The sequence below is a fragment of the Pteropus medius genome, unplaced genomic scaffold (genome assembly GCF_902729225.1).
Source record: "Pteropus medius unplaced genomic scaffold, Ma_sr-lr_union100, whole genome shotgun sequence".
In the NCBI taxonomy this organism is placed as follows: domain Eukaryota; kingdom Metazoa; phylum Chordata; class Mammalia; order Chiroptera; family Pteropodidae; genus Pteropus; species Pteropus medius.
The window spans coordinates 19871997-19898114 of record NW_024354500.1 but is presented as its reverse complement, the minus strand read 5'-3'; the positions used below and the strand labels follow the sequence as shown (position 1 = coordinate 19898114).

Below are 26118 nucleotides of genomic sequence, written 5' to 3'. Positions count from 1 at the left end.
TTTGTTTATACTGTTGCACACATCAGGAATACATTCCATTGTAGGAATATACCATGACTCTTTTCCACCAATTTTTCTTTTTAGGAATACCTGGTTTGTTTCCAGTTTTAGTCTATTATGAATAGGCTACAATGAATATTTTTATACAAGTTATTTTGTAGACATATGTTTTTACTTCTCATGGGTAAGTACCTAGAAATAGATCTCTGGGTCATAAGATAGGTTGTTTCTTAATGGTTTATAAGAATTCTGTATATATTTTAGATATAAGCCCTGTATATGTGTGTATATGTACACATATGTAATGTATATAGAAGATATATAATGTAAATATTTTTGGTTGATTTAGTACTTAATTTTATACATCAGAGAAAAAAAAAATTTCAGGTAATTGTGTGGTTTTAGAGAAAATGTCTGATTGTCCCTTAAATTTTTCTATAGGCAAAATAAGATATATTATTATTTGCCTGAAAAACAAATATGTAAAATGTATGTGTAAACAGTAAAATTGTTGGATGTAGTATTTTCTTTCCAATATTAGGGTAACAGATGCAGTCTACCTACTACAATGATTATGTTTTATTCATCATACATCTAACTTAGGAATTGCAAAGAAAGGCATTTGGATTTCTATGCCTTTTTCATTGTTTCTGTTAAAGTTCACATAAATATATTGATTGCTACCTGTGTAATCAACCAACCAACCAACCAACCAACAAAAAATATAGGCTTTGCACAAAGAATTTTTGTTTTGGTCAAAATCTGTGCCTTTGGTGAGTTGATATTGAATACTTAGTCATGAAAGTGTTAAGTAACTCTTGTGTGTCATCTCCCTGTGAAATTAGTATATAAGAATGGAGAAAATATGTACTCTAAAAACATAAGGTCTTACTTGGAAGATGAACTTTGTAAGAGTTTGGTGATATGTTTATTCAGTGGATCAAAATGTGAAGCAATTGCCTATGTTCAGATAAACATAGTAATTAATGCTTTTAGACTAAGAGATAGCCAATGGAAAATATTTACTACTAAACTTAAGGGCCATATTTGCTATTCTACATTATCTAGAATGACTTACCAAGCACTGATTATATCCCTTGGAGAATATATATTTCTTATGTTGCAATTGCAAAGGGTCACTTCATCTTTTCCTAAACTGAATACTACATGTTATGTCTCTGTTTTAGAGGTGAACAATGAACACTGACATTTTAAATTGTCTAAAAATTTATGCAGTGAAAAAACCTGCTCAACCTGTTTAACTTAATATTTCCCTAATTTATTGGACTATGAAACCATTTCCTTTCCTGTGTGAAAACATTTACTTAATTCATATGGAATGTTTCTATGAAACATTTTTCTGAAATGCTGATTTTATATAACGTTTCAATTTTAGTGAGATGTCATCATCATAATAATACCTGTTTACTATATGTATACCAGGTGCCAGGGTATGCTCTGTAAGATATTAAATTTTTCAGAATTAAGAAGAATTGCTTTTAAAATTTTTTTCTGTAAAGTAACATTTTAATTTTTTCTTTCTGTAATTCTGTTTTGCTTTTCTCAAAAGTATTTTGACATGATTTATTGGTAAAATAGAAATTGAAACTTATAACCAAGGAAAAATTGAGATTATAAATATGCTTACTCTCTCAACACAGTTATTATGATAAGCTTTACGTTTTCTCTGAACTTCTATGGAACCCTGACCAAAAGAAATCATGATAGATATTTGTAATAAACAGAGAATATTTTTCTCGGTGTTAAATTTTGAAAAAAAAAATGTGAAATGAATGTGGAGTTTTATAGAAAGAAGTCAAACTGATGTAATAGATGGTGACCTCACCAGTATTTTACAGTAAAGGCAGAAACCTACTTCATACAACTATTTATTGTATTGACCTGTCATAAAAGCTGAAGGCAGTTAAACATTAAAATGCAGTTCAGGGAAAGCTGTTTTATGAGGGACTGTGATAATGCGGTCAAAGTTATGGAGACTTCTTGCGGTTTAGCTTCCTCTGAGGAAAGGACATCGATGGTCCAGTGGAGTGAATGAGCGGCTCATTTGTTGTCCACCGTTCCCAGTCACCTCCCTGCACGTTGTTAGAATTATCCAGGGGAGCTAATTTGTGAAAATCTCTGGGTCCAAACTGCAGCTTTGTAGGTCTGGGCTGGGACCCAAGGACTTTTTCCCTTTAAAAACCTCTTTAGATGATTCTGATATATGACTAGGTTTGGAAGCCTCTCATAGATAATTTTCCCTGAATATCACTTCTATGTCAATTGGCTTTTTTATAGGACCTGGCTATTAAAGAGGGCTATTAAATTTAATTTTGTATTCCTTCCTGTGGACCTAGAGTAAAAATATTGTACAATGAAGGGAATTAACTTTTAAGAGAGTTGTTAACCCAAAGAGGTGCTGCCAAAATGGGCGGGTCTCTGGAACATAGGCCTAAGGAGAGATACTGAGGGACTGATAAGAAAGAGAAGCGAAGAGAGGGTGTGAAGGGGACACAGGACCACTGAATTCAAATATGTGAAGAGATGGTCTTTTAAAAAGGCAACAAACTTGTTCCATATAGCTTTTCAAGGGCAGAGTTAGGACCCATGCATGGAAGTTACATAGAGACAGATTTCAGTAAATATATTTTGAAAAATGTTGCAATAGTCAGGACTCTTTAACAATAGAATTAGCTATCTCAAGACCAGTGCATTCTTTGTGGCTTTAGGTTTGCCTACAGCAGAAGTATGAATGATATAGAAGAAGTTCGTAACTTGGATGGGAGGGGTAACAAATTTCAGTCTTCAAGTTTGAAAACCCCTCATGTTTTTCTACATCCATGAATCTGTAAATAAGAGGTATATACCAAGTAAATCTGAGGAGTGACTAACTGGAACTCTGGAAGTGCTGCTGAAGAGCAAGGTGAACATTAGTTATATATATATTTTATGACCTTCATGAACACTAAGTGACATGGCAGTATACACATACATTAAAAGTATAATAGACTAGAGTTTTATTCTTCAAAATAAGTATATTTTAAATTGAACATTTTTTGGAGGGAAAATAGGCAGACTTTATTGCATTATTAATCTAGATCCTACACTTAATCTTATTGTTTTTACTTGTGTTGGAAGTTAATTAATTTTTATATTAAAAAATAATTTAAGCAATCCTAAGGAAATAAAATGGTATATAATAGAGTTCAGCTTGTGGAACTCATACTGTTGCAATTTACATATAACAGAGCTTCGTAAATTCTACATCAAATGGCTATTTAACCTACTTACTACATGGAGTTGTGAGGATCAAATGAGTTAATGCGTATAAAGAGCTTGAAAGAGTCCATGTGAAATACATGCTCAATACAAGTAAGTTATTATTATTGTTACTATTAGTATCGATGAACAGACTGACTTGCTTTCAGACTGTGATCATAGCGCTTGGCATGGCACGTGGCACAGAGCACATGTCTGGTGAATTTGTTCATTGATGACAAAGACGTCATAATCACGAGGGCTTCTCAGCCTTTGGAAGGAACATGCTTGCATTTCACGTCCTATTTCCAAAGCAGACATTTTTGAACTTCTTCCCAGTACTTGAGCTGCAGCTATTAAACAAAGTCTCTTATGCCTATATAAGGACTGATTTTTTTTAGAAGATACTGGTGAAGGGTTAATGAGAGTCCTTAGCCTTGAAGGCTTTCTGGAGTTTAGTACATTTGAGTTGAATTTTGAAAGGACTAAAATTTAATGGAGAGGGAAAAAGAGACAGATAATTTTAAGTAAGAAAAGTGGCATTTGGAATGGAGATGAAAATAATGTGTTCTAAAATTTTTAGATGTATTTACCTCACTTGGAAAATGGGCTCCGTTAAGAATTAAGAGGAAGAGATTAGTGAATGAGGGAATTTGTAGGTGAAATACCTTGGAACTAGATAGCTGTGCATTGTATTTGATATGGTGGGGAGTGTGAAGCCCTTTTATAGAATCTGTGAATAAGAGAAAATGGAGGTTGAGAAAGAATACTCCAGTAGTTCATTCAAGAGAGAAAATGAATTTGGGAGTAGTAGACATAAATAAGAAAGTTTTTCAAGATCCTTCAAAAAATTAGCCAGAGGACTCAGTGACTTATTGGCCATTAAGTGAGAGTGAGAGGTCCTAGTGGCATCAAGATTGTGAATATCAGTACTGGGAAGATTTAATTGATGACCAGAATTTGAGAGGTGGTTGAGAGAAGGAGGAATATTGCGTTCAGTATTTTAGTCTGTTCAAGCTCAGTTGTTAGAAGGATTGTTAGAACATAGATACAGATTTAAGACAATAGATAATAATGGGAGAGGAAATCTGGAAACGACAGTTCAGAAACCATTAGCATATTTGAAGCCACAGGAATAATGGTCTTATCAGGTCAAAAGGGAGAGCAGAGGGCTTAGAGAATGATTACCTTTGTCAGTGAAGACTAACTAGTCCTATTCATTGGATTGTTTTTTCCAGTTATCATACCTTTCACCTATATTTTCCTAATTATATGTTCATATTTTCATAAGTTTGGATGAAGGCAATGAAAAATGTTATTTACAAGATATTTTCTCTTTTTCTCACTCTAAATACATACAAAAAATTAAAACAAAAGTGCAATCATATTCAGGTGTTAAAGTTCCCATTGAAGTGTCGAAATGATGTGGTTTCATTCTTTTGTTATATTTTAGGTAAAAGAAGCATCGTGGCCTCTTAATAAAATAAAGAAATATTTCATTTAAAATAAAGAAATATTTCATTTCAAATAAATAGTGAATAGTGTATATTTTTTTGTATAGTACTTTAATATTTATGCACAAGTAATAGTCTATGTACAATATATTTTTGTATCTAACTGGCTCCAGTTTTCCTGTAACTTGCTAGGCAGGTGAATTCGTTGAGAAAATAGTTACAATTAATTGAAAGCAGTGCCTGAAATTTCATTAATGCTTTTCCAAGTTTCATTTTCCCATTTTATTTTATCTATTTAAAATCCACTTAAATCCCACCAAGGAGCTATTATGGACCTCTAGTAGATATTTATTTAGCTATCTGGCTCCCTGATGAGGAAGGAGAAAGAATGCTTGTGGAGAAAAGGCATATTTAGGTACATAAAACTACCCTAAAATTATTATTCAAAGAGCTGTGCTTTGTGTTACAAAGAAAAAGTAGAAAAATCATTAGTTGTAAAAAAGCTCTGCCAATAATCTTTACAGATACCATTCATCCGTCTCTACTACCAAATTGCATTCTTTACCCTGGATATTTAGACTGTAGATAACCATTATCTGACAACTATCTATTATTCTTCTACAACATTGAAATGTGGCAAGGAGATATGGGATGCTTAAAACTTGAAATATTAAATTACAGTTGTGTGCTTCATGCTAAAATTTGAATGACAATGAAATAATTTGCTCAAAACAGTGTTTCACAGATATCATGTGATTTCTGAAATGGTAAATTGAGCTTCTAAGAAGATAGTATGGTATTTCACAAATAAATTTGTAACTTAGGTTGCACCAAGTGCAATATATGACATATGACCAGATGACATGGCTAAAGGCATGTAGTATTCTTAGCACAGCTCCTGGCCCACTGTAGTCACTCAGAAATTTTAGCTGATATTATTCACTGTTATTTTTCTGTTTTGTTATTGTATAGTTTTCATGTCTAAATATGTTTACACTTTTCGAAATTCATCTTGTTTTGCTGAATACCTTTTTTTAATTTAGACAATTTTTTAGTTATATGATTCTCATTAAGAGTGTTAATATTCCTGTTTAACTTGGTGCTATTGTCGGCTAAACAGTCTCTTTCATCTCATTTGTTCAAGTCAATGGTTGTTTAAGATGGAGAGCCCACACTTAGCTAAGCTTGGGACAGAGCCAGCAGTTTAGAACAGTGATCCTCATTGGGTCGTAAGTTAATTGTGAAGGGTATTAGGAACTATTGATTAATGAGATTTAAGTCCTAAAAACTATAAACAATTTCCTCTTTAAGATAAGCTTATGTTAGTTTCAAGATTATCTCAATGATAGTGTCATTCTCACTCATATTTAGACCAATATGTTTTCTTTCTTTTTAAATTTAAGTACAGTTGGTATACAATTTTATATTAGTTTCAGTTGCACAATATAGTGACTCGCTAATATACCTTACAATGTGACCATCACAATAAGTCTAGTAAGCATCTGTCGCCCTGCAAACTTATCACAATATTGACTATATTCCTCTTCATCTTTTTCACCTATACCCAAATGAGTGTGTTTTCATTAGTGGAAAAGAAATGGATAGGACTTCTCTTTGTGTAAACTGGAACCCATGGTGATGTGTTCTACACAGAAGCACTATCACGGATGTCAAAAGAACAAAACAAGCTGAATATACTGATCCACACTCAATTCTCCCTTGCTAGATAAAATTAGATATTATTTAGTTTTTCAGATGTTCTCCTTAATTGCTGTATGTTATTATTCCCAGGTGAGTTGTTGTTGTTGTTCATAACTCACTCTGAATCTAAGTCTTCTGAACAGGCTTCAGGTGCATTTATCCAACTATCTTGAATAGACCTGGGCAGTGAAAAAGAAAAGTAGATGGAGTTAGAAACATGTCAGAATCTGCCCAACCCACGTCTGCTCTGGGTGTTTACTGTAGGCAAGTTGGACACTCAAAAAATGAAAAGGGGTCTCTCTATTTTGGCACTCAACTAATGAAATCGGAAACCGCCAACTTATATTTGCTTTTAAGACATGGTAATTCTTCTCATTAGTGAAAACATAACTGTTAGTGGATGATGGTTGGGAGGAGAGAGCTCCCTCAAACATTCCTCCCTACCCTGGCATAGGTAGGAGTGGGGAAGAAATTTTGAGCAAAAATTTCCGCCTCTAGGAGAGGAGTTAGAAATAGGAGAGCTAGAGAGAGGATTTTCATTCTCTAAAACTTTTCCAAAATGAACCTCATGAAGCATTACCCTGAAAGAATATTTTGGAGAGAAAATGGAGATGGCAGTTCTGGTCATATGAAAGGTGACATTTTGGGAACTAAGCCCCTACCAGTTTATTTCATGCCATCCGTCTCCATCTCCTCAGCAATTTAGCTTCCTCATTAAACACCTCTCTTCTCCCTCTCCTAGCCTTTCTTACCCTCCCTAGCCTTCTCCTCTCCTCTCTTCTCCTCCACTCTTCTCTCCCCTATTCTTTTAACTTCTTTTCCCATCGCTAATTCCCTCACCTAGGATTGTACCCATGTGTGTAAACAAAGACCGTTTTCCCTTCATCACCCCTCTTTTCTCAATTTATCTTTTGGCTGCATTTGCAGCAATTGTCTACAAACTCTGCTATTTTCTACATCACCCTTTTCCCCACCAGCCCACTGCAATTCCACTTGAGCCCCATTTCGTTTTCACTCTTGTAGTATGCAAAACATGATTTCAGGCCTTGTCTTATTTGATGTCTCTGCTACATTGACTAAATTGATTGCTTCCTAGCTCTGGAAATTACTTACTCTTTACTAGATAGATTCCCCCCTTCCTCCTATGGAATGAAAGGAAGTTCTCTCTTGCAGGTTTAGTGGCAGGAGATTTCTGGTTCTCTTGATTTTTTCTAAAGTTGTGTTGTGTTTTGCAGGCAGCAGGTGGCTTTTGGAGAATGCGTGTAGGTCAGTGAGTAGAAAAAATGTAAAAGGGGCAAAGTGCAGGGGATAGTAGCATAGGTATGTAAAAATATTTCAAGAATTCGTGAATGGAGAAAAAAACTAATTTTGTTAACAGAAAATAGTAGCTTGGATAAAAAGAGGTTAATTGATCATATTGCTGAAATGTTGGAAACAGTATTAGGACCTTGAAGAACCAAGCTCATTAAAATTCTGGAGACATAAAGGGATGATAAACAGGGCAGGTTTGAATAATCCAGAAGACCAAGGATTTGACTTTTTACCTATTATTTTCTTTCTTATCAGTCTTTGAAAAATTTGTCTTTTCAAGATTTAAAATCATCCATTAATCTCTGTATGAAGCTTTAACATGTTATCACCTTTATGTTAGAATCCTATACTTTTTTGTCTGGTTTTGTGAATAACTTCCTGGCCTCTTTAGGGTTGGTTCGGCAGCCCTCATTATTCATTGTGAAAAATGGCCAGCTGGTTTCTCTTTTCTTATAATTAAGAACCTCCTTCTCCTGTTCTCAAAGTCTTTTTAAAATGATAATTACTCTTATGTAGCTTCTGAGGATTCCCCAGATGCACATCAGAAGTATGATAGGCCCTGATGATTTGTGATTAGTACATCTGGCTTTTCAAATTGCCAGTGTCCACTTTCCTCTTCAGGTGTAGAATTTTCATTGTTCCATCTTCATCTTTTGTATAACAGCCACATTCATTTGTTCACTGTGAAATTGACACGAATATGGAATTTTTTTTAAAACTCATTTTTAAAGTATTTTCAGATTTTCCTCTTTTAGTATTTATAAATGGAAATGAGATCAGTTTTGAAGATCTCTTTTGAAAAATGTATTTGAAGAGATTTTTAACAATTGTATTTGTCTTGCAAATGAATTTAACAAATCTTTTTAGCTTTCATAATTCTCTCCCTTAAATAAACATGTTTTCTGTACCAGATGCTGTTTCTCATTCCACATTCTATAATATTCCTATTGGTCTTAAGGTCACCCTACATTTCTAATTTAACTAACTTCACACCCTTCTATTACCACTGTTCTGCTGTTACAGTTGGAGAATGTCATCTTATGATACTAGAATAATATTTAAAGAACATTCAGTTATGTGAGATTATTTGAATAGTTTCAACAATGTACCTATAGCATGAAATCAATGGTATTGAAACATATCTGAGGATACTGGACTTTGTAACTTTATGATTGATTTTTATTAGTTTCCATTTATGTTTCAAGTATTAATATCAAGAAGTTTTTTGTAATTATGGAAAGGACATTACTTTGATGCCAGATAGATCCTTGATACAAACTGTGGCTTCTTAAGTATCTGTGTTTGTCATTTATCATTGGAAAAATAATGTAATCTCTTAGATCTTCAGTTTCTTCATTTGTCAAGTGGGATGATCATTATCTCTTTGCAGGATAGTGAGAAGATTAAATGAGATATGCTGTGTACATTTTGGTACATAATGAGTGTTAATTAAACAGAAGTTTTTATTTTCCTACTCTGTTTAGAAAAATCAGAAAAAAAGAGGATTTTTTCCTCTGTACTATTAAGATTTTGCTCTATATACAATTATTTTAAGGCCTTATTTGATAAAATATCAGTATAGTTGTTAAATAATGTCTCACTGGTTCAAAGAAATTACTTGACATTAAGAGTGTTTTTCACTAGATAAGTCATATGCTGACAAATACTTTTTTTCTGGTTCAGAAACATAATGAATCTTAGTCAAACCACATAAAAACAAATTTACTAGAGTTATTTAAATCATTAAACTTGGCCATAAATTAATTTATAGTTTGTGAATATTTTATAAAAATATGCTGTAATCTTACAAAAAGGTGTTACCTAGAATCTATTCTAAATCACTAATTTTAGCATGTGAAATTAGTTATTCAAGCTTGAAATCTATAGCTTTTTGTCCTTTTTATCTTATAGATTCCTTTAACAAATAGTGAGTGACATGTCAGGCACTGTTCTAGGCTCTTCGCTATGTAAGTGAACCAGAAATCCCTCTTCTTGAGCAGCTCATGTTTCAGCAGTGGAAGCTGGTACATTTTAGTAAGTAGTAGAGCAAGGTGAAGGATATTGGAAGTATGTGGCTGTGATGGGGGGGCGGGGTGGGGAAACAGTACAATAGTTAAGTAAAATTATTAGAGTAGGAACCAACAACAACTGACCCTTGAGCAAACACTTGAAAGAGGTAAGGATGTTAGTCATACCAATATCAGAGAAGAGCATTCCAGACAGAAAAAAGAGTTGGTGCAAAGGTCTCAAGGCAAGATTGTGCCTAGTGTGATTGAGGAAGACCAGCCAGTGTGTCTGGAGCAGAGTGAGCAAGGGGTAGAGAGGTAACCATAGGAGATAAACTCTGAGAGTTATAGGAGGCCAGATTATATTCTAAAGACCCCGATATTTTAGGTGAGTGAACTAGGGAGCTGTTGCAAGATTTTGAGCTGAGGAGTCATTGTCTGATTTATCTTTCAAAAGAATCACTCTGGCTGTTGTGTTAAGAATAGTCTCTAGGAGGAAGACAAACACAAATGCCTGGCAACCAGTTAAAAGTCTGTTGTGGGAATCCAAGTAGAAGGTGAGATTGGCTCGGGACAGCCTGGCAATAGTGGAGGAAGTGAGAAATGGTCAGAGTTGGCATATAGTTTGAAAGTGGAACCAATCTGGTAGATTGGATGCAAGGTGTGAGAGAAAAGAGAAGTCTAAAGTTTTTAGCCTGAACAGCTATAGAAATGTATTTGCAATTCAGCCAAAATAGAAATGGCTGCTGGAAGATCAGGTTTAAGAAAAAGAGGAAGAATCCCATTTTGGAAATGTTGATTTTGAGAAATCTATTACAAACCAAATGAAGAGGCAGTTAGATGTCTGAGTTAAGAGAGGATCGATTGAGCTGGAGATAGAAATTTTGCATATATTTTAGGTACTTTCTACTAATGACATATGGAAGAGGGGCGTGAAGCACTAAATATGAGGTTTAGAAGAAAAGGGCTAGCTACAGAGCCCTTGAGGTCTCTTCCTGTCTATTTTTTCCTTGTTTCTATGTATTTTTAATCAGTGATCAGCAAATCAAAAAATGTGTATTTGAAAAATGTTTCATTCTTTAAACTTATAGTATTTTTACTGCCCCTAAGGTCTCGTGACAAATATAGACTAGTACAATAACACTTGAGGGTAAGCAAAAAAATGCTTTTTCCCCCTAGTGCCATTTAGATGAAATTGTTGTCTCCATTGGTGATAGGAGAAACCTCAGTAAAATTCAAAAACCAAAAGACTGAGAACAAAAATATAAACATGTCATAATCTATTTGGCAGCTTAATGCCAAAACAATAACTAGTTTTCTGACATTAGTCATGTAAGATGGAATAATTATATTTAAGTCCAAATTGAGATAAAGTTTCATAAAATAGTTTTTTTCTTTTTTCCTTTTTTTCTTTTTTTTTTGCAAGTGGGGGAGTTGAAGCAGGGGGTGGTGCTAATGATTTCAGGCACCAAAATGGAAACTCAAAAGAGAGAATGTAATTTTATAAGTTGTAGTTTTTGGAGGCATTTAGGATTTTTAATTTACATACTCTAAGTTTCTGGAAGCATACTTAGTTCCTCTTTGGAGAGATGGAAACCTTACCATAGCCTTATTGGCAGGCTTGTGGCAATGTTAGTTTCTTCTGTGTGTAAGTGCATGGAAGAGTATAAGTGGCTGAGTGGGCAGTTGGCAGCCATTCTTTGCATTGATCGCAGTCATTCATAAAACCCAGTAGTGCTGAGGGCGGAGACAGGAGCATTCCCTTGAGGTGGTAGCAGAATGTCTCATTTGCATAAATCTTCGGTGATGCTTGAGTGGCCAGGGAATGCTCACAGGCAGTTAGAAGACTGTTAAGAATCCATGTCTGATAGATCCCTGATTAATTGAAGACTTTGCAAAGAATAAGAGGTTAAATCCCTTGAACTCCTATTCTCTTAATCCAAGTCAGCATTGTGGCATCATTTGTTGCCTCCTTATGTCTGGCTGAAAGAATAAATCATATGTAGAGAAAGGCCCTTAATAGCTGCAACATACTGAAATATTATTGTATTTCTTAAAGTATGAAGGGACTATCTTTTTATAATAACTTTAATGCATGGGAAATAATGAGAAGCAGTGGGGCTAAAAAATTAGAACTGTCAAAACTATTATAGTTTATCCCTCCAAATTGTGCTATGCTAGACACAACAATTCAATTATAGTTTTAGAGAAAAGTTAATTCACGCAGGCTAACAAAATCTAATGTTTCTTTATGTATTTACATATCAATCTGAGTGTAGGGCATTTTTAACTTTTCTTTCTTATATTAAGAAGAGATTTCAGCTAAAAAGAAGTCAAATTAGAAAATATAGGAATATATATTACCAAAATTTAGAGCTCCTTCAAATTGGATGAATAATTAGCAATCTGAAAAAAATAGTTCTCCCCCTAAAAACTCAGTAGCTAGCTATATCACTTTAGTCTTGTGGTCAGGATATATGTTAGTATAAAAAAATATGTTGTTTTCCTGTTTTTAAAAAAAATAATGAAAGCATATTAAGTATATTTTAAATTACATATATTTAAATTAATTCTAAATATATTGTTTTTGAATATTGACGTGTTTATTTTCATGATCTAGTAGAACTTTAAAGTTTAGAAATTTAAATAAAATTTTCATTTGAAAGATTCTATAATATGTGCAGACAGGAGCAATATGTCAGCTTTAAAATTTTAAACCAAAACCACTGGGTACTTGAGATTAGATGATAGTTTTATTATATAGACATGATCTTTCACTCAGAAAAAAAATGTGTTGCTTAGAAACCTACCCTAGCGCTGGCCGATATTCCACATTTATTAGAAATGACTCACTTAAAAGCACATTTAAGAAAAACTCTAATTAAGTGGCCGATTTCTTTTATTTCAAAGCTTTGTTCTAAATACCTGAAACATTAGGGAAAAAAAGAAATGAACTAAGATAGGTGGTTGCATATGTTTCTCACAGATGTAATTTTTCAAAAATTTTTCCAAAGTTGGTGATATATCCGGTATTTTCACAAACCAGTACATGTAGATTAAACATGCTGTATGTGTGTGCTATTTTTAGTTGAGTGAGAAATGCTAAAGATTTTCCAGTGCTGTAAAATTTAACTTCCTGGGCACTGTACTCTGTGTAAGTTAGATTAAAATTTTGGAGTTCAGAAATCCTAGGATATTCTTCCTAACAACTGCCTTTACCCTCATGCCTGAGTGGCCTTCTCTTCTCATGAAACTAGAACAAAACAGAGGCCTTGTGATTCCTGTAGAAGTTTTAGACTCACATCTCTTGGCCAATCCATTAAGAGTTTAGCATTAGCTCTTGACAAATGTCACTTTTTTTTTTTTTTTACTTGTATCCCAGGGGGGATGTGTGTTGAGGCTTTGAAATGGCACCGTTTTCTTTTCTCGTCACATTGCACATTTATTTCTGAGTCTTATTTGGCCTTGTTTGGAATGAGCAGTGTGTGTGTGTGTGCACGTTTCTGTGCGTTGTGTCCATGTTTCCCTGTTTCATTTTTTTCAGAAGTGGAGAATTTTGCCATGCAGCTTTGAGCTCTGGGAAAAGTTTATCTGCCACTGCCTCACCAGTAATCCACTTCTGGAATAACATGACTGGTCTTAAATACAAGTAGTGTAGTCAAACCAACAAGAAACCTCCGCGAAAATTGTTTAAAACCAGGTTCATGTTTGAGAACCCTGGGTTCTCAGGGGTGTTTCCATTTAGCAAAAGCTAAGATGTGGGGGTCTCAGCTTTATAACCAAGGCTTCCCTATTTAAAGCAATGTTCGTTTTAAAGCATTTGAGGTGAAGGAATATCTGAGCCATCTAAGTGCAGTCTCAGATGAGAGTGTTTTCTTATTTCTGCCAGTGAATCTCTCCCGTGCTCTGTAAGCCCTCTGACATGAGGGTGAGCGTGTATCCTCCTGCTGCCCTTTGATGTCCACCCTCTGCATTTATTTATTCTGTGATAGAGGACTTTAAGACACAAAGAACTTTTGCTGGGTTTTTTTTTGTTGTTTTTTTGTTTTTTGTTTTTTTGTTTTTATATTGTGGAGGTATCTTCTGTTTATTCTACACACACACATACTTTATATATGAACATATTCCTCCAACTCTTCATTTTTTCTTAGCTTGAAGGGGATTTTGAACATGAGGCTGTCTTAAGGCCTCTCAGAATTTCTTTTACATAAAGAGAAAGACCTGTGTTGTGATGAATGGCATGAAACAGGACTCTGTATCTTTTAGTAAAATAGCCAAAGCCACAGAAAAACCCTACTCATCGTTTAGCATTTCAACACAACAGCTGTTCCTATTTTTAAAGCTTTCAGATGTCTTCATATGGTGAGGCCAAAGCTTTCAGTAGCATTTCTTCTATGGGGAGAGCTGCTGACAATCATTTTATTGGTGCTAAAAGGAAAATCAAATATGGAGACTATCACAGATTTTTATTTGGTATAATTGAGCTCTTGGAAGCCTGAGTTAAAGATTACCAACTCTAAGGGCTTTTCCAGGGCCTCCAGGTTAACATTAAAGGGGCTTGCAAAGATTTTCCCTTAGACTGTATTTTCAGTACCGTGTTTAATTTCCAGATTTGTTCTACCCTTTTTATAATTAATAGTGCGTTGTGCTGTCTATCATGCGCCCCAGGTGTGTTGTCAGGGACATGGCGAAGCCTGCTGCCTGCAAAACACCAAGAAATGCTGAAAACCAGCCCCACCAACCTTCACCGTGAGTATGGCATTGGTTTTATTGACTGAAAATATCATCTCTTACACAGATCACTGGTTATAGATTTATTAATTCACATTGCATGTGGGAATAGATACTCTGGCTACTCTGGTATATGTGTAATAAAAAGTCTACTATTGTATTAGATAAAAATATCTGTAAACATTAAATATCTTTGTTATCTTTGTTAAATGATGTTTCTAATGCCCTGTTGTAAGCATAAAACTAATTAGAGGAAAGGGATGCATTTTGGGGGGCTCTAGGGTGGCAGAAATTTTGTACCTACTAGATTTGGAATGTATGTGGGCTGGAGCCTAGGAATTCAGGAAAGTAGGCTACAGAGAGGGGAGGAGCATGAGCGTAAGGGAAATGCATAGGTAGTCTATTATCCACCTTTGCACTGTTAATTCAAACGTAATGGACAATGTGAAAAAGCAGATTGCCCATCTAGTTTTATTTTTACTGCAACTCCAAGTGTAAACCAGTGAAGAGTTAAATGAGCAACCAAAGGGGAAAGCAGGAAGTATAGAAGAAACCAAATAAGTAAACTTTGAGTTGTGAATGTGGATTTTGATGAGATAAAATGTAAAGAGCTTTAAAATTCTGCAGAGTCGCAAGATATATTCAATCTTCTAAGAATTATGCTCCTGGTAAGAAAAATTAAACATTCCTTTAAAATGTCTCAGTGGCGGCAATATTCTCAGCATAATCATTATAGCCAAGTAGTTACTACTGGGGAAGTGGCTTCTTCCAAAGTTTTTAGCAAAAGCCTTTGAAGAAGTGTGTCCTAAGAGTGATATTTTAATAGATTTCTTTAACTGAGGATTCTTTGAAGCAAAACCAAAATAACGTGATAACATTGTAAAATGTCTATAAGAAGAAAAGTAAATTTTTGTAATACTTTTACTCTGACAGTTTTTATTAGCATTGGCAAAAACTGAAATTAAATAAAATATTTAAGTGCTTATATTTTGTGTATTACATACAATTACAGATAATTTAAAATTATTTATGTTTTAAGATATAACATTTTGGTAAATAAATTTCACGAAATTTGATATGATGATTTTATGTTACCTGTGTGTTATCCAAGGGTATCCAAGGTTGTAGATTTTATTTCAATAAATATACTTGAAAATCACTGAATATCATTCTACATTTTATCAATACTTTTCAAGGAATAAAAATAATTTTGATTTAACTGTAGTAAAAATGATTTACAATGACATTGAAAAAAGTACACAGCTGGATGTACTCTTAATGATGTTACTGTATTTTTTTCTATAAATATCTTTACTGTAAAACCGTTTTCCTCTTGATGGAACTTTTCTTGATAATTCAGAGAAAACTTACAATCGCCACTTAATATCTTATGTTCTAGGTATTAGGAGACATTAGAAAACATTAGGTTTCAAGAAACTTCTGGGAAATTTCTTTGAAGAATTCCCATTTATTTTAAAATATGTATGTTCCACATATTGAGGTTTCATTTAAATTGGTCCCACTCATTCTGAAAACCATTTTAAATTGGAATTTTCAGATATAAAGAAGCAATTGTCATTGTTCCCCAAAAGACTTTAGGTCATGTTTTTGGGTCTTATTTTGTTTTTACTTTCTATAGACTTACAGTTGTGGAAATCTGTTGTTAGCTTACAATGTACCCAGTGAAATTTTCCTGGTGGCCCCTCTGACCATAGTGGCTGAAAGTATAGTTGTCTCTCCGAATCCTCCTTTCTGACAGTCCCTTTGCTCACTATATACTTTTCTAACTGAAATAGTGAACCTCTCTTGAGATGACTTGAAAGATTTTAAATTTGTATCATACTTTATTTCTAATGATTCTCTCTAGAGAGTGATGGGTATAAATTGAGCTCTCCATATCTACAGAAGTGACTTTCTAGGTTGATATGAAAAGGGAAACAATAAATTGTGGATTAGGGGTGATTAAGGATGTGCTGTAGCTTGTAGATCAGTGTTAAGTCATAACCAATTTGTGGATTTGAAAATCAAGAGACTAGTTTTTTGTTTGTTTGTTTTTATTTTTGAATGGAATAGAATAGAAAATATAAGAATACATCCTAGATTAGTACTGTAGTATGAATTTAGATTTCTGATAACAGGGTCAAAATATAAATTCAATAAACACTACATTTAGTTATAAGGTTGTGCTAATTGATTTTAATTGGGAGAGTAGCTTAGTCAGATTTTTATTATATGTATACATGTGTGTATATATAAAATATATTTTGCTTTACTTTGGCAGAAGTGGAGAAAATGGAGTATGAATGTGATGTGGGCAAAACTAGAGACAAGGAAATCAATTAATAGACCATTGTAATAGTCTAGAGAAAAATAAGGTCTTGACTTACAGGAGTAAAAGATGATGTGGGAAGGAAACATTTCAAGAGCTGAGTAAGAAGTCAGATGAACAGTGCTTAATTGTCAATTGAATATGGTTTGTGAGGAAAGAGAATGAGGGACTAGCACATCAATGGTTTGAATAAAAAGTGGAATTAACAAATCAAACCAGGCCCAAGGTAGGGCAATGAGGAGTTCAGATTTTGATATGATAATTTTATGTTACCTGTGTGTTATCCAAGGGTATATATCGAAGAAACAGTTGAGTATATGAATCTGAAGCACTCAGTTAACTGGGGCAGTAGATGACATCACCAAAGGGTATATAATTAGGCAAAACATACCAGAGAAAGAATAGGTAAAGGAAGAGGATCCCCCAAATCAACTGAGAAATAATGGTAAAGAAGTTGCAGAACAAGAAGCCAAGGTAGTAGAGGGATACAAAAGGAATACCCAAGAGTGTCAAATGAAGCGGAAAATCAATAAATAATTTCACAGATTAAAAATGTCCTTTGGGTTTGGTCATATAGAAGTTAATGGTAGCTTTTTTCATAAAAATTTTAATATATAAGTGGGTGGAAATACTTTATCTCTGTAGGTATGAGGAGCAAATGAGAAGTCAGGAAAAGGGGATGGTCATTGTTCACGCCTTTTTTAAAACACTTGACTGAGTTGGGAAAGAGAAAGAGTGGCAGATAGATAGGCAGGAAGTAGGGCGACCTTGCTTGTGATACTTGGTACATTCTATTTTGCAGATCTAGATTGATGTATACACATATCAATATAATTTGTATTTTTGATAATTGTGTTTATAAACCATCCAAAGATTGTTGGTTGTTATTAAAATGTCACAGTCATATTTAAAGCATGCTCCATAAGTTTTCATCACTTAATCAAAGCAATAAATCTATCAAAAATATTAGTGGAGTTCAACAAATTGAGTTTTATGCCAGTGATTCCTCACGTATAAGATGCACAGATAAATAAGATAGAATTCCTGTCTTAAGAGTTCCCTCTCAAGTTGGGGAGATGGCAGTTACATAATCAGATATATTATGATACTACATGATAAGTGCAACACTAAAAGTATGTTAAAAAAGAGAAAATGATTTTTTTCTGTTTAGGGTTGGTGTGGTCAGGGAATGATTTACAGAGTCTATAATAGTAATATGAAATGTGAAGGATGAATAATTCAGGAGGCAGGCAAGTTTGGGGTACAGAGTTCCAGAAGGAGCGAACAGTTACCCTGAAGCCCAGAATATCATGTTATGCTGGTGTAATTTAAAGCACGGACTCATTGCCGGAGCCTTTGACTGTGTGTGTGTGTGTGTGTGTGTGTGTGTGTGTGTGTCGGCAGCAGGTCGTGTGGGTGGGTGGCAGTTCATGCATGTATGGAGTGTGGGGGTTGGTGTAGTGTGCGAAAGAGAGAAAGAAAGGAGACAGGAAGTGCTTCATCAGAATCTGAGGAATAGGACACTTGTCAACTTTGGAGAAAATAAGCAACAAATGATTTTATTTTTAAAACTGTATTTTGAAATTTAACATTACATTGTGGGTTTTTGTTTTGTTTTGTTTTTCAAAGTGATCGTGGGTTTTAAAAGTTCAAAACTCTTGTCTACTCATCAGTCTAAGTAATGAATATTAGTGGGAATAAGTATGAGAGTAAGGAGGTAAGGGAGATTTGAGAAAGTTTTGTAGATAGTATAATTAGAATATAACGATTCGTTAGTTGTGACAATAAAGCAAACAGAAGAGACTCACTCATTTTGGCTCAAGAGATTAAGTGGATGTGATAAAATAAAAAAAATTAATTTAGGCACTAAAGCAAATTTAGATTTAGCATTAGACTTTTGTATTAGTGGCCAACAGAAACATCCAGAAGACAGTTGGCTATTCATATCTCAAACTCAGGAGAGACTTAGATGAGATGTACAAATTTGTGAGCAATTAGTTTATAATAAAAACCGTTAAGACTAATGAAATAGCACAGGGAGAAGGTATAGAGTTAGAAGAAAAGAGTGTAAAAGGCAGTATAGAGGGTGTCACCAGTACATAAACAAAGAGCAGAGGAATTAAGTAAATTATAAGATCATGCAAATACAAACTTGTCTCAGTTTTCTTGGAACTTCTTATGTTTTAGTAGTGAAATTTCCACGTCCTGGGAACCTCCCTGGGAAAACTGGAATGGTTGGTCACAATCAAACTGGTACACTTGGAATTTGAAAGTAAAAATCCAGAAAAACATATAGCCAAAAATAAGCTAAGCTAAGACAAATAATTTTTGTATTCCTGTGGAAGGAGACATTATTAAGAATAAATTGGATCCAGAGAAGTACATAAATCATAGTTCAGTTTTTTTGTTTTGCTTTGTTTTTTTGTTGGCGATTGCCTACTCTTAAAAATTAAGGTGTAATTCACATAACATACATACAATTTACATTTTTTAAAGTGTACGATTTAGTGGTTTTCGCAAAATTGTGCCACCATCACCATTATGTAATTTCAGTACATTTTGATCACCTGCAAAAGAAACCTAATATCTATTGCAGTCATTCCTTTAGTCTCCTCAAAACCTAAGTCCTAGCAACTACTAATATATTTTCTGTCTCTGTGGATTTGCCTGTTCTGAACATTTAGTGTAAACAGACTCATATAATATATGACTATTGTTATCTTGTTTTTATAATTTAATATAATATTTTCAAAGTTCACCCATGTTATAGCATGCATCAGTATCTCATTTCTTTTGTTGCCAGATAACATTCCATTGTATGTATATACCACTTTTTTGTTTATCCATCCATCGGTTATTTGGCATTTGTGTTCTTTCTGATTTTATGCTGTTATGGTATAAAATTGCTTTTAACATTTGTGTACAAATTTTTTAATGGACATATGTTCTCAGTTCTCTTGAGTATAAACCTAGAAATGAAATTGCTGGGTCATACGGTAATTGTATGTTTACATTTTGGGGGAACTGTTGAGTTGTAATTCAAAGCAGCTGTTCCATTTTATATTTTTACCAGCAATGTAAGAGGATTCCAGTTTCTCTGCATCCTTGACAACACTTGTTATTGTCAGTCTTTGTTTATTACAGCCATCCTTACGGGTGTGAAGAATATGAATATGTTATTGTGGTTTTGATTGTATTTCCCTAATGAATGATGATGTTGAGCATCTTTTCATGTGCTCATTGGCTATTTTTATTGCTTCTCTAGAGAAGTATTGATCAAAATCTTTTGTTCGTTTTTAATTGTGTTATTTCTCTTTTTATTGTTGAGTTGTGAGAGTTCTTTATATATAGTGGATACTATATCCTGTCAGATAAATGATTTGCAAATATTTTTTCCCATTTAGTGAGTTGCATTTTCATTTTCTTGACAGTACCTTGAAGCACAAGTTTTTAATTTTGATTAAGTCCAATTGATCTATTTTAGATTTGGTTACTTGTGGTTTTAGTGTCATACCTAAGAAACTGTTGTCAAATTCAAGGTCATAAAGATTTGCCCCTAGATTTTTTTTTTGAGAGTTTTATAGTTTTAGTTATCACATTTAAGCCTTTGATCCATGTTGTTACTTTTTGTATACAGTGTGAGGTAGGAGTCCCATTTCATTATTTTTCATGTGAATATCTAGTTGTCACAGCGTGTTGAAAGCAGACCTATGTGTCTTGCACGTGATCATAGAGGGAAAACTTTCAGTCTTTCCACATTAAATATGATATCAGTTGTGGGGTTTTAGTAGATATTCTTTATCAGGTTTAGGAAGTTTCTTTCTATTTCTAGTAGTTGAATATTCCTATCATGAAAGGGTGTTGAATTTTCTCAAATGCCTTTTCTGTGTCTATTGAGATGATAATGTGTTTTTTTTTTGGTCCTATATTCTATTAATATGGTGTACTGTTTTGATTGATTTTCATATGTTGAACCAATCTTGCATTCCTGGGATAAATCCCACTTGGTTATCCATTTTATGTTGCTTTATTTGATTTGCTAGTATTTTTGATGATTTTTGTGTATTTATTTATAAGAGATATTGATTTGTAGTTTTCCTATGATGTCTTTGTCTGATTTTAGTATAAAGGTAATAATATCCTCAGGTGAATTTGGAAGTATTCCCTAGAAGAGTTTGTGAAAAAAGTTTGTAAATTTTTCTCCAAATATTTAGTAGAATTCACCAGTGGAGCCATCAACATTCCTTTGTGGGAAGGTTTTTGATTACTTAAGTTCTGTCTTTGAACATTTGTAATAGTTCTATATGAATGTTTATGTATGTTTAGGTAAGTGTGTCTTATGAAACTCCCATGTCTTCAGGAAAAGCCTACATTCAAAAGTGAGTTTGATGTAACTCTTAAAACTATTCACGATTTGAGTTTATTGACACATTTGATTTCTAATTCCTAGAAAATAAACAACTTTGTGTGTGTGCGTGCATGTGTATTTACATGTATGACAAATTTCATCATATAAAGATTGCCAATGTAACCTCAGAGTGTGGGTTCAGTATAGTTAAAGAAAGTATCTAAAAGACCTTGTGCAAGTTCTTTAATACCGCTGAGATGCTTTGGTTTGGATTTCTCTGATTACATTTAGAAAGATTGAGAAACCAGTTTTGATATGGTGTTTATGTTTATTTATTTCTCTTTTGTTTTGTTAGATGTTTGTAAGTCTTATAATAGTTCTATTTAAATTAATTATCAATTTCATTTATTTAACCAAAAAAAAAAATGAATTTACGTTCCAGATAAAAATTCAGATTATTTACTCTCAGTATTTTACTTTGCTATTCTGTCGTGTCCTCCTTACTTCCACTTTTCTAGAAATGATCTTTCTGTACAATGGTAATTCATGTTTTGGACTGGATCATTGAATACTATCTGCGTGGAAGCTTTTGACATGGGCATGTGTGTCACACGAACTCTTCTTTTTCTTTTCTTTACAGTTTCAGATGAGTTAGCCTTGAATCTACAGGGAGGCTGCATCCAAATTTTTTTTTAATAGGCATACTTTTTCAGCTCTCAAGGGCATGGCTTTTTTCAGTAACAGTCTTTTTACAAATTTAATGATATAACACAAGGACTTATGAGGACTAACATGTATGGGGAAAGAATGAATTTAATCATGTAAATGTAGTAGCTTATTTTTAACCTAATTTTAAAATAGTCAAGCTTGAGAACCAGAAATATAACTGAGCAAAATATATATTAATATATTTACTTTTCCCATAGCAGTATGGTAAATATCATATATCTTTATAATTGAAAATATGGTTTCTCATTTAAAATCACACATTTAACATCACAATTATATCTTATACTAGACAAAAGATTGTACAAAAATGTTCTTTGAAGTTGTAAACAGTTGGACAGAAGCCCTTGTCATTATGTCGCTATGCTCTTAAACTCTGCATACCAGACATGATCTTCAGGCTGTGTGTACTAATGCCCAGAACTCTATGTCTCCTTGTATTGGTAGATGGCAAAAGTTCCATAGAAAATTGGGCAACCCACTGGCAGACTGTCACCACCTCAGACACACCTCTTTCATAAATACAATAATTCCTCTTAGAAGCCTGGGAGAGGCTGTATGAATACAGAAATCTAGTCTGCTTTTATCTGTTTTTCTTGATCTTGTCCTTCTACCCATCTGGGTCCATACAGTCTTCTTAACTCCTGAAGTTCTGCAGATTTTATACTCAGTCTTGTCCTAATTCTCTTGAATGTTGATCTCAGTGCAGGTGTGATCTACTCCTTCAGTGGAAACCTGTTAAATCAGCCTGGGATGAGAGGGTGGCATTGAGGAGAGGGGAAGTGAACTTATTCCAGTGGCGGAAGAATGTGCAATAGGGGAATTAGTTCACTGATTGCTTTGCAATGAATCAAGCTATGTTTTCTCCCTTCAGTAAATATTTATTTAATCTGTAGAGCAGTCCCCCATAACCCTGGTCTCACTCTTCAGTTTCATTTACCTGTGGTCAGCCATATTCTGAAAAAATTAAATGAAAATTTACAGAAATAAACAATTCACAGGTTTTAAATTGTGTGTTGTTCTGAATATCATGGTGAAGTCTCATGCTGTCCTACTCTCTCTGGCCTGGATGTGAAGCATCCCTTTTTCCAGCCTATGCAAGCTGCATATGCAACCTGCCTATGCAACCTGCCCTTTAGTTACTCAGTAGCCACCTCAGCTGTCAGATTGTCTGTCACAGTATCACAGTGTTTGTATTAAAGTAACCCTTCTTTTACTTAAAAGTGGACCCAAAGTATAAGAGTAGTGATGTTGGCAATTTAGATATGCTAAAGAGGAGCTGTAAAGTGCTTCCTTTAAGTTAAAAGGTGAAGTTCTTGACTTAATAAAGGAGAGTGGGGATCTATGCTGAGGTTGCTTAGATCTATAGTAAGAACAAATCTTGTATTCATGAAATTGCAAGGAAAGAAAAAGAAGTTCTTCCTAGTTTTGCTGTCACTCCTCAAACTGCAAAAGTTATAGCTATAGTACATGATAAGTGCTTAGTTAAGGTGGAAAGGGCATTAAATTTGTGAGTGGAAGATGTGAACGTCAAATGTGTTCCGATTGATGGCAGTGTGTTCCACCAGACAGCATCGAACCTATACAGAGACTTTAGCAAGGGATCTGCTGAATGGGTGACACCAAGCCATTTATTAGTAAGGGATGGTTATGCAGTTTCATATATAGGTTTGGACTGAAAAACATAAAAATGGCTGGAGAGATTGTGTCTTCTGGTGAAGAAGCCATATTTCCAGTGGAATTGAAGAAGTTGATTAGAGTTCGGTGCTCTCCAGGGTTCAGGCATCCGCTGGAGGTCTTGGAATGTATACCTCATGGATAAGGGGGAACTGCTATTCTGTGTGCAGAGCCCAATGCCAGGCACTGTATATGATGATGAACAAAGCACAGTCCTCGTCCTGGTAGAACTTACAGTGTGGGAGGAGATGATCTAAACAACAAACAAACAGAGATGCAAAACTATTAATTTTTAACAAGGCCTAAACTTGAGTGATAGAAAACTACACAGGGGAAGCTGTTTACAGAACATGCTCAAGTAAGACTCTAAGAAGAGGTGACATTTAAAAAAGACTTGAAAGATGAGAGGTCAGCCTTGTGAAGAGCCATCAGAGGGTGAATCCAAGCAGAGAAGATGGTATATGCAGTGGTCTTTCTACAAAAACCAATGTAATGTGTTTGGGGAACTGAAGAAGGCCAGAGAAAAGTGAGATGGAGGGGAGCAATGGATGAGACTGTTGAGATAAACAAAGGTTCCATCTCGGAGGCCTTTCTGGTCTTTGGATTTAATGTAAGAACATTGAGAAGTCCTTGAAGCAGTTCAAAGAAGGGAGAATCATGATTCAACGTAGTGTGGCAAATGGTTTGGGCAAAACAGAATAGTGGTTTGGACTCTGCTGGTGGCAACAGAGATGGAACAATGGAAGGTAGGCATGAAATTTTGGAAGTGGTTAAGGAGATGAACTTCTGGTGTGTGAAAGAGGCTCTAAGTCATGTGTATAAATCTCTGATATGCTTAATAGGTCTTCTGTTCATAGACTCCATAATGTATAGGTATATATTTTCTCATAAAGTCTCAAGCATCTTATTATGTATACACATGTGTCTTCAGTGGCATATATAAGTGAAAATTTTAGAAATATCAATTGTATTACTTTAGATAGGTTTGTATAGAGCTTCAAACATTGAAGGGAAAAATTATGAAAAATAAAATGGAGTAAAAATGGAAACATTAGATTTTTGCCATTTAAAATAAAATTTTTCACTCTAATATTCTGTTGAGATAGAAGACTTAATAATTTTGTAGGTGCTTGAATATACTAAAGGAAATACATGTTTATGTATACTAGACAAAAATAGTGTTCAAAGATATCTCACTTACTGAGTAAATTCAGCTAAGAAGAAAAAAGCCTGTATGCATAGGCTCTTTTAGCTATATATTTTATTATGAATGAAGATATTATTCAGAGACAAGCAGCCTCTTCTGTACTAATTTTAGGCAAATATTAATATCAAAATTGTGATGAGTTTTATTTTGTTGTTAATTTTATTTTTCATCCAACGATAAGAAATGTCATTCAATGTCACTATGTATAGTTTTATTACCACCTGTAGTAGGGATTATATTGAGCAGATGATATTAGAAAAATAAAAGGTCCAACTAAAATATATATATTTTTTATCTTTTAGAATTAAGTTAGTACAGTCAGTAACTTGAAAATAGATAACACCAGGAATGCTGACATTTCCAATTCATGGTTATAATTAGGAAGTGACAGAATTTTTAAAAATGTGTGGCTTTTATAGTCTTCATTTTCTTTATATGATTTGCTGGTTTACGCAGATCAAACTATGCCAGTTCACAAATCTTAAAAAAACCCTATTTCTGCTGTAACTATTTTAAGGTAATATTGTGTTTTTCTCTGCATGCTCAGAGGAGAAGGTAACATCTTCAACTTTGTGAGTACTAAAAGAGTTTAGTTCTGTAAGAGTAGAGCTGTGGTAATTTTATATATGAGTTGTGTCTCATGGAACTTGATTAGTTATTAATTGCTTTAACCAAGTATCCCTTGTTGACTAAACTAAGTCTTCTGTTAATGATGCTCTGAGCAGTTCCTATGTTGGCGACTCTGACATTGGAAGACCTTGTCCCTTGTATACTGACTGTGTCATTTGTTCCTGAGGGTAGAAGATGTTTTAGCCAAATGCAATTTTCCTCCTCCTGTGTGGAGCATCTGACTTGAATCCTATTCTTTATTATCTTGTTGATTCTATCAGGAAGCCTAAAGATCACTTTCATTTAAGCCTGGGACCAGCCCCAAGCAGCTAGCTCAATGACGCCCCATCTTTCAGCTTTCTTGGGCCAATTTTAGGATAAATAATATCTGTCCGCAAGAACAAAGTATTATTTTTAAAAAGATATCCTGAAGAAACTAAGGTTGTACAACTTTTGATTGAGTTCATTTAATGACAGCTTTACATAAAACCACATGATGTTGGCAACAACTAAGATTTAATGATATGTACACTTGACCTGCATAGGGAAAACAAGATGTGAACTTTATTAGTGACTCACCCCAGGGTCACTCAGCAGGAAAGAGCAGATCCAGGTACAGAATCCGGGTCTCTGGATTCCTAGTGCAGGAAAGAGCAGATCCAGGTACAGAATCCGGGTCTCTGGATTCCTAGTATAGGATTGATTCAAAAGATGCAGATATTCTATATTATTATCAAGAAGAAGAATTTTGTAATTCTTCA

General features: G+C 34.2%; 1 protein-coding gene across 8 annotated transcripts in view; it reads left to right on the top strand.

The window, feature by feature from the left end:
• The window catches only part of RIMS1 (regulating synaptic membrane exocytosis 1), a 412504-nt gene that overhangs the window by 58877 nt on the left and 327509 nt on the right, over nt 1-26118 (top strand). For 7 of the 8 annotated variants that reach the window (XM_039853346.1, XM_039853345.1, XM_039853344.1 and 4 more), the window contains exon 2: nt 14399-14479. The exons of the other annotated variant lie outside the window; for it this stretch is intronic. In XM_039853346.1, the coding sequence (XP_039709280.1) occupies nt 14399-14479 (81 nt within the window). The remainder of the gene's footprint in view (nt 1-14398; nt 14480-26118) is intronic. 8 annotated transcript variants of the gene reach the window in all.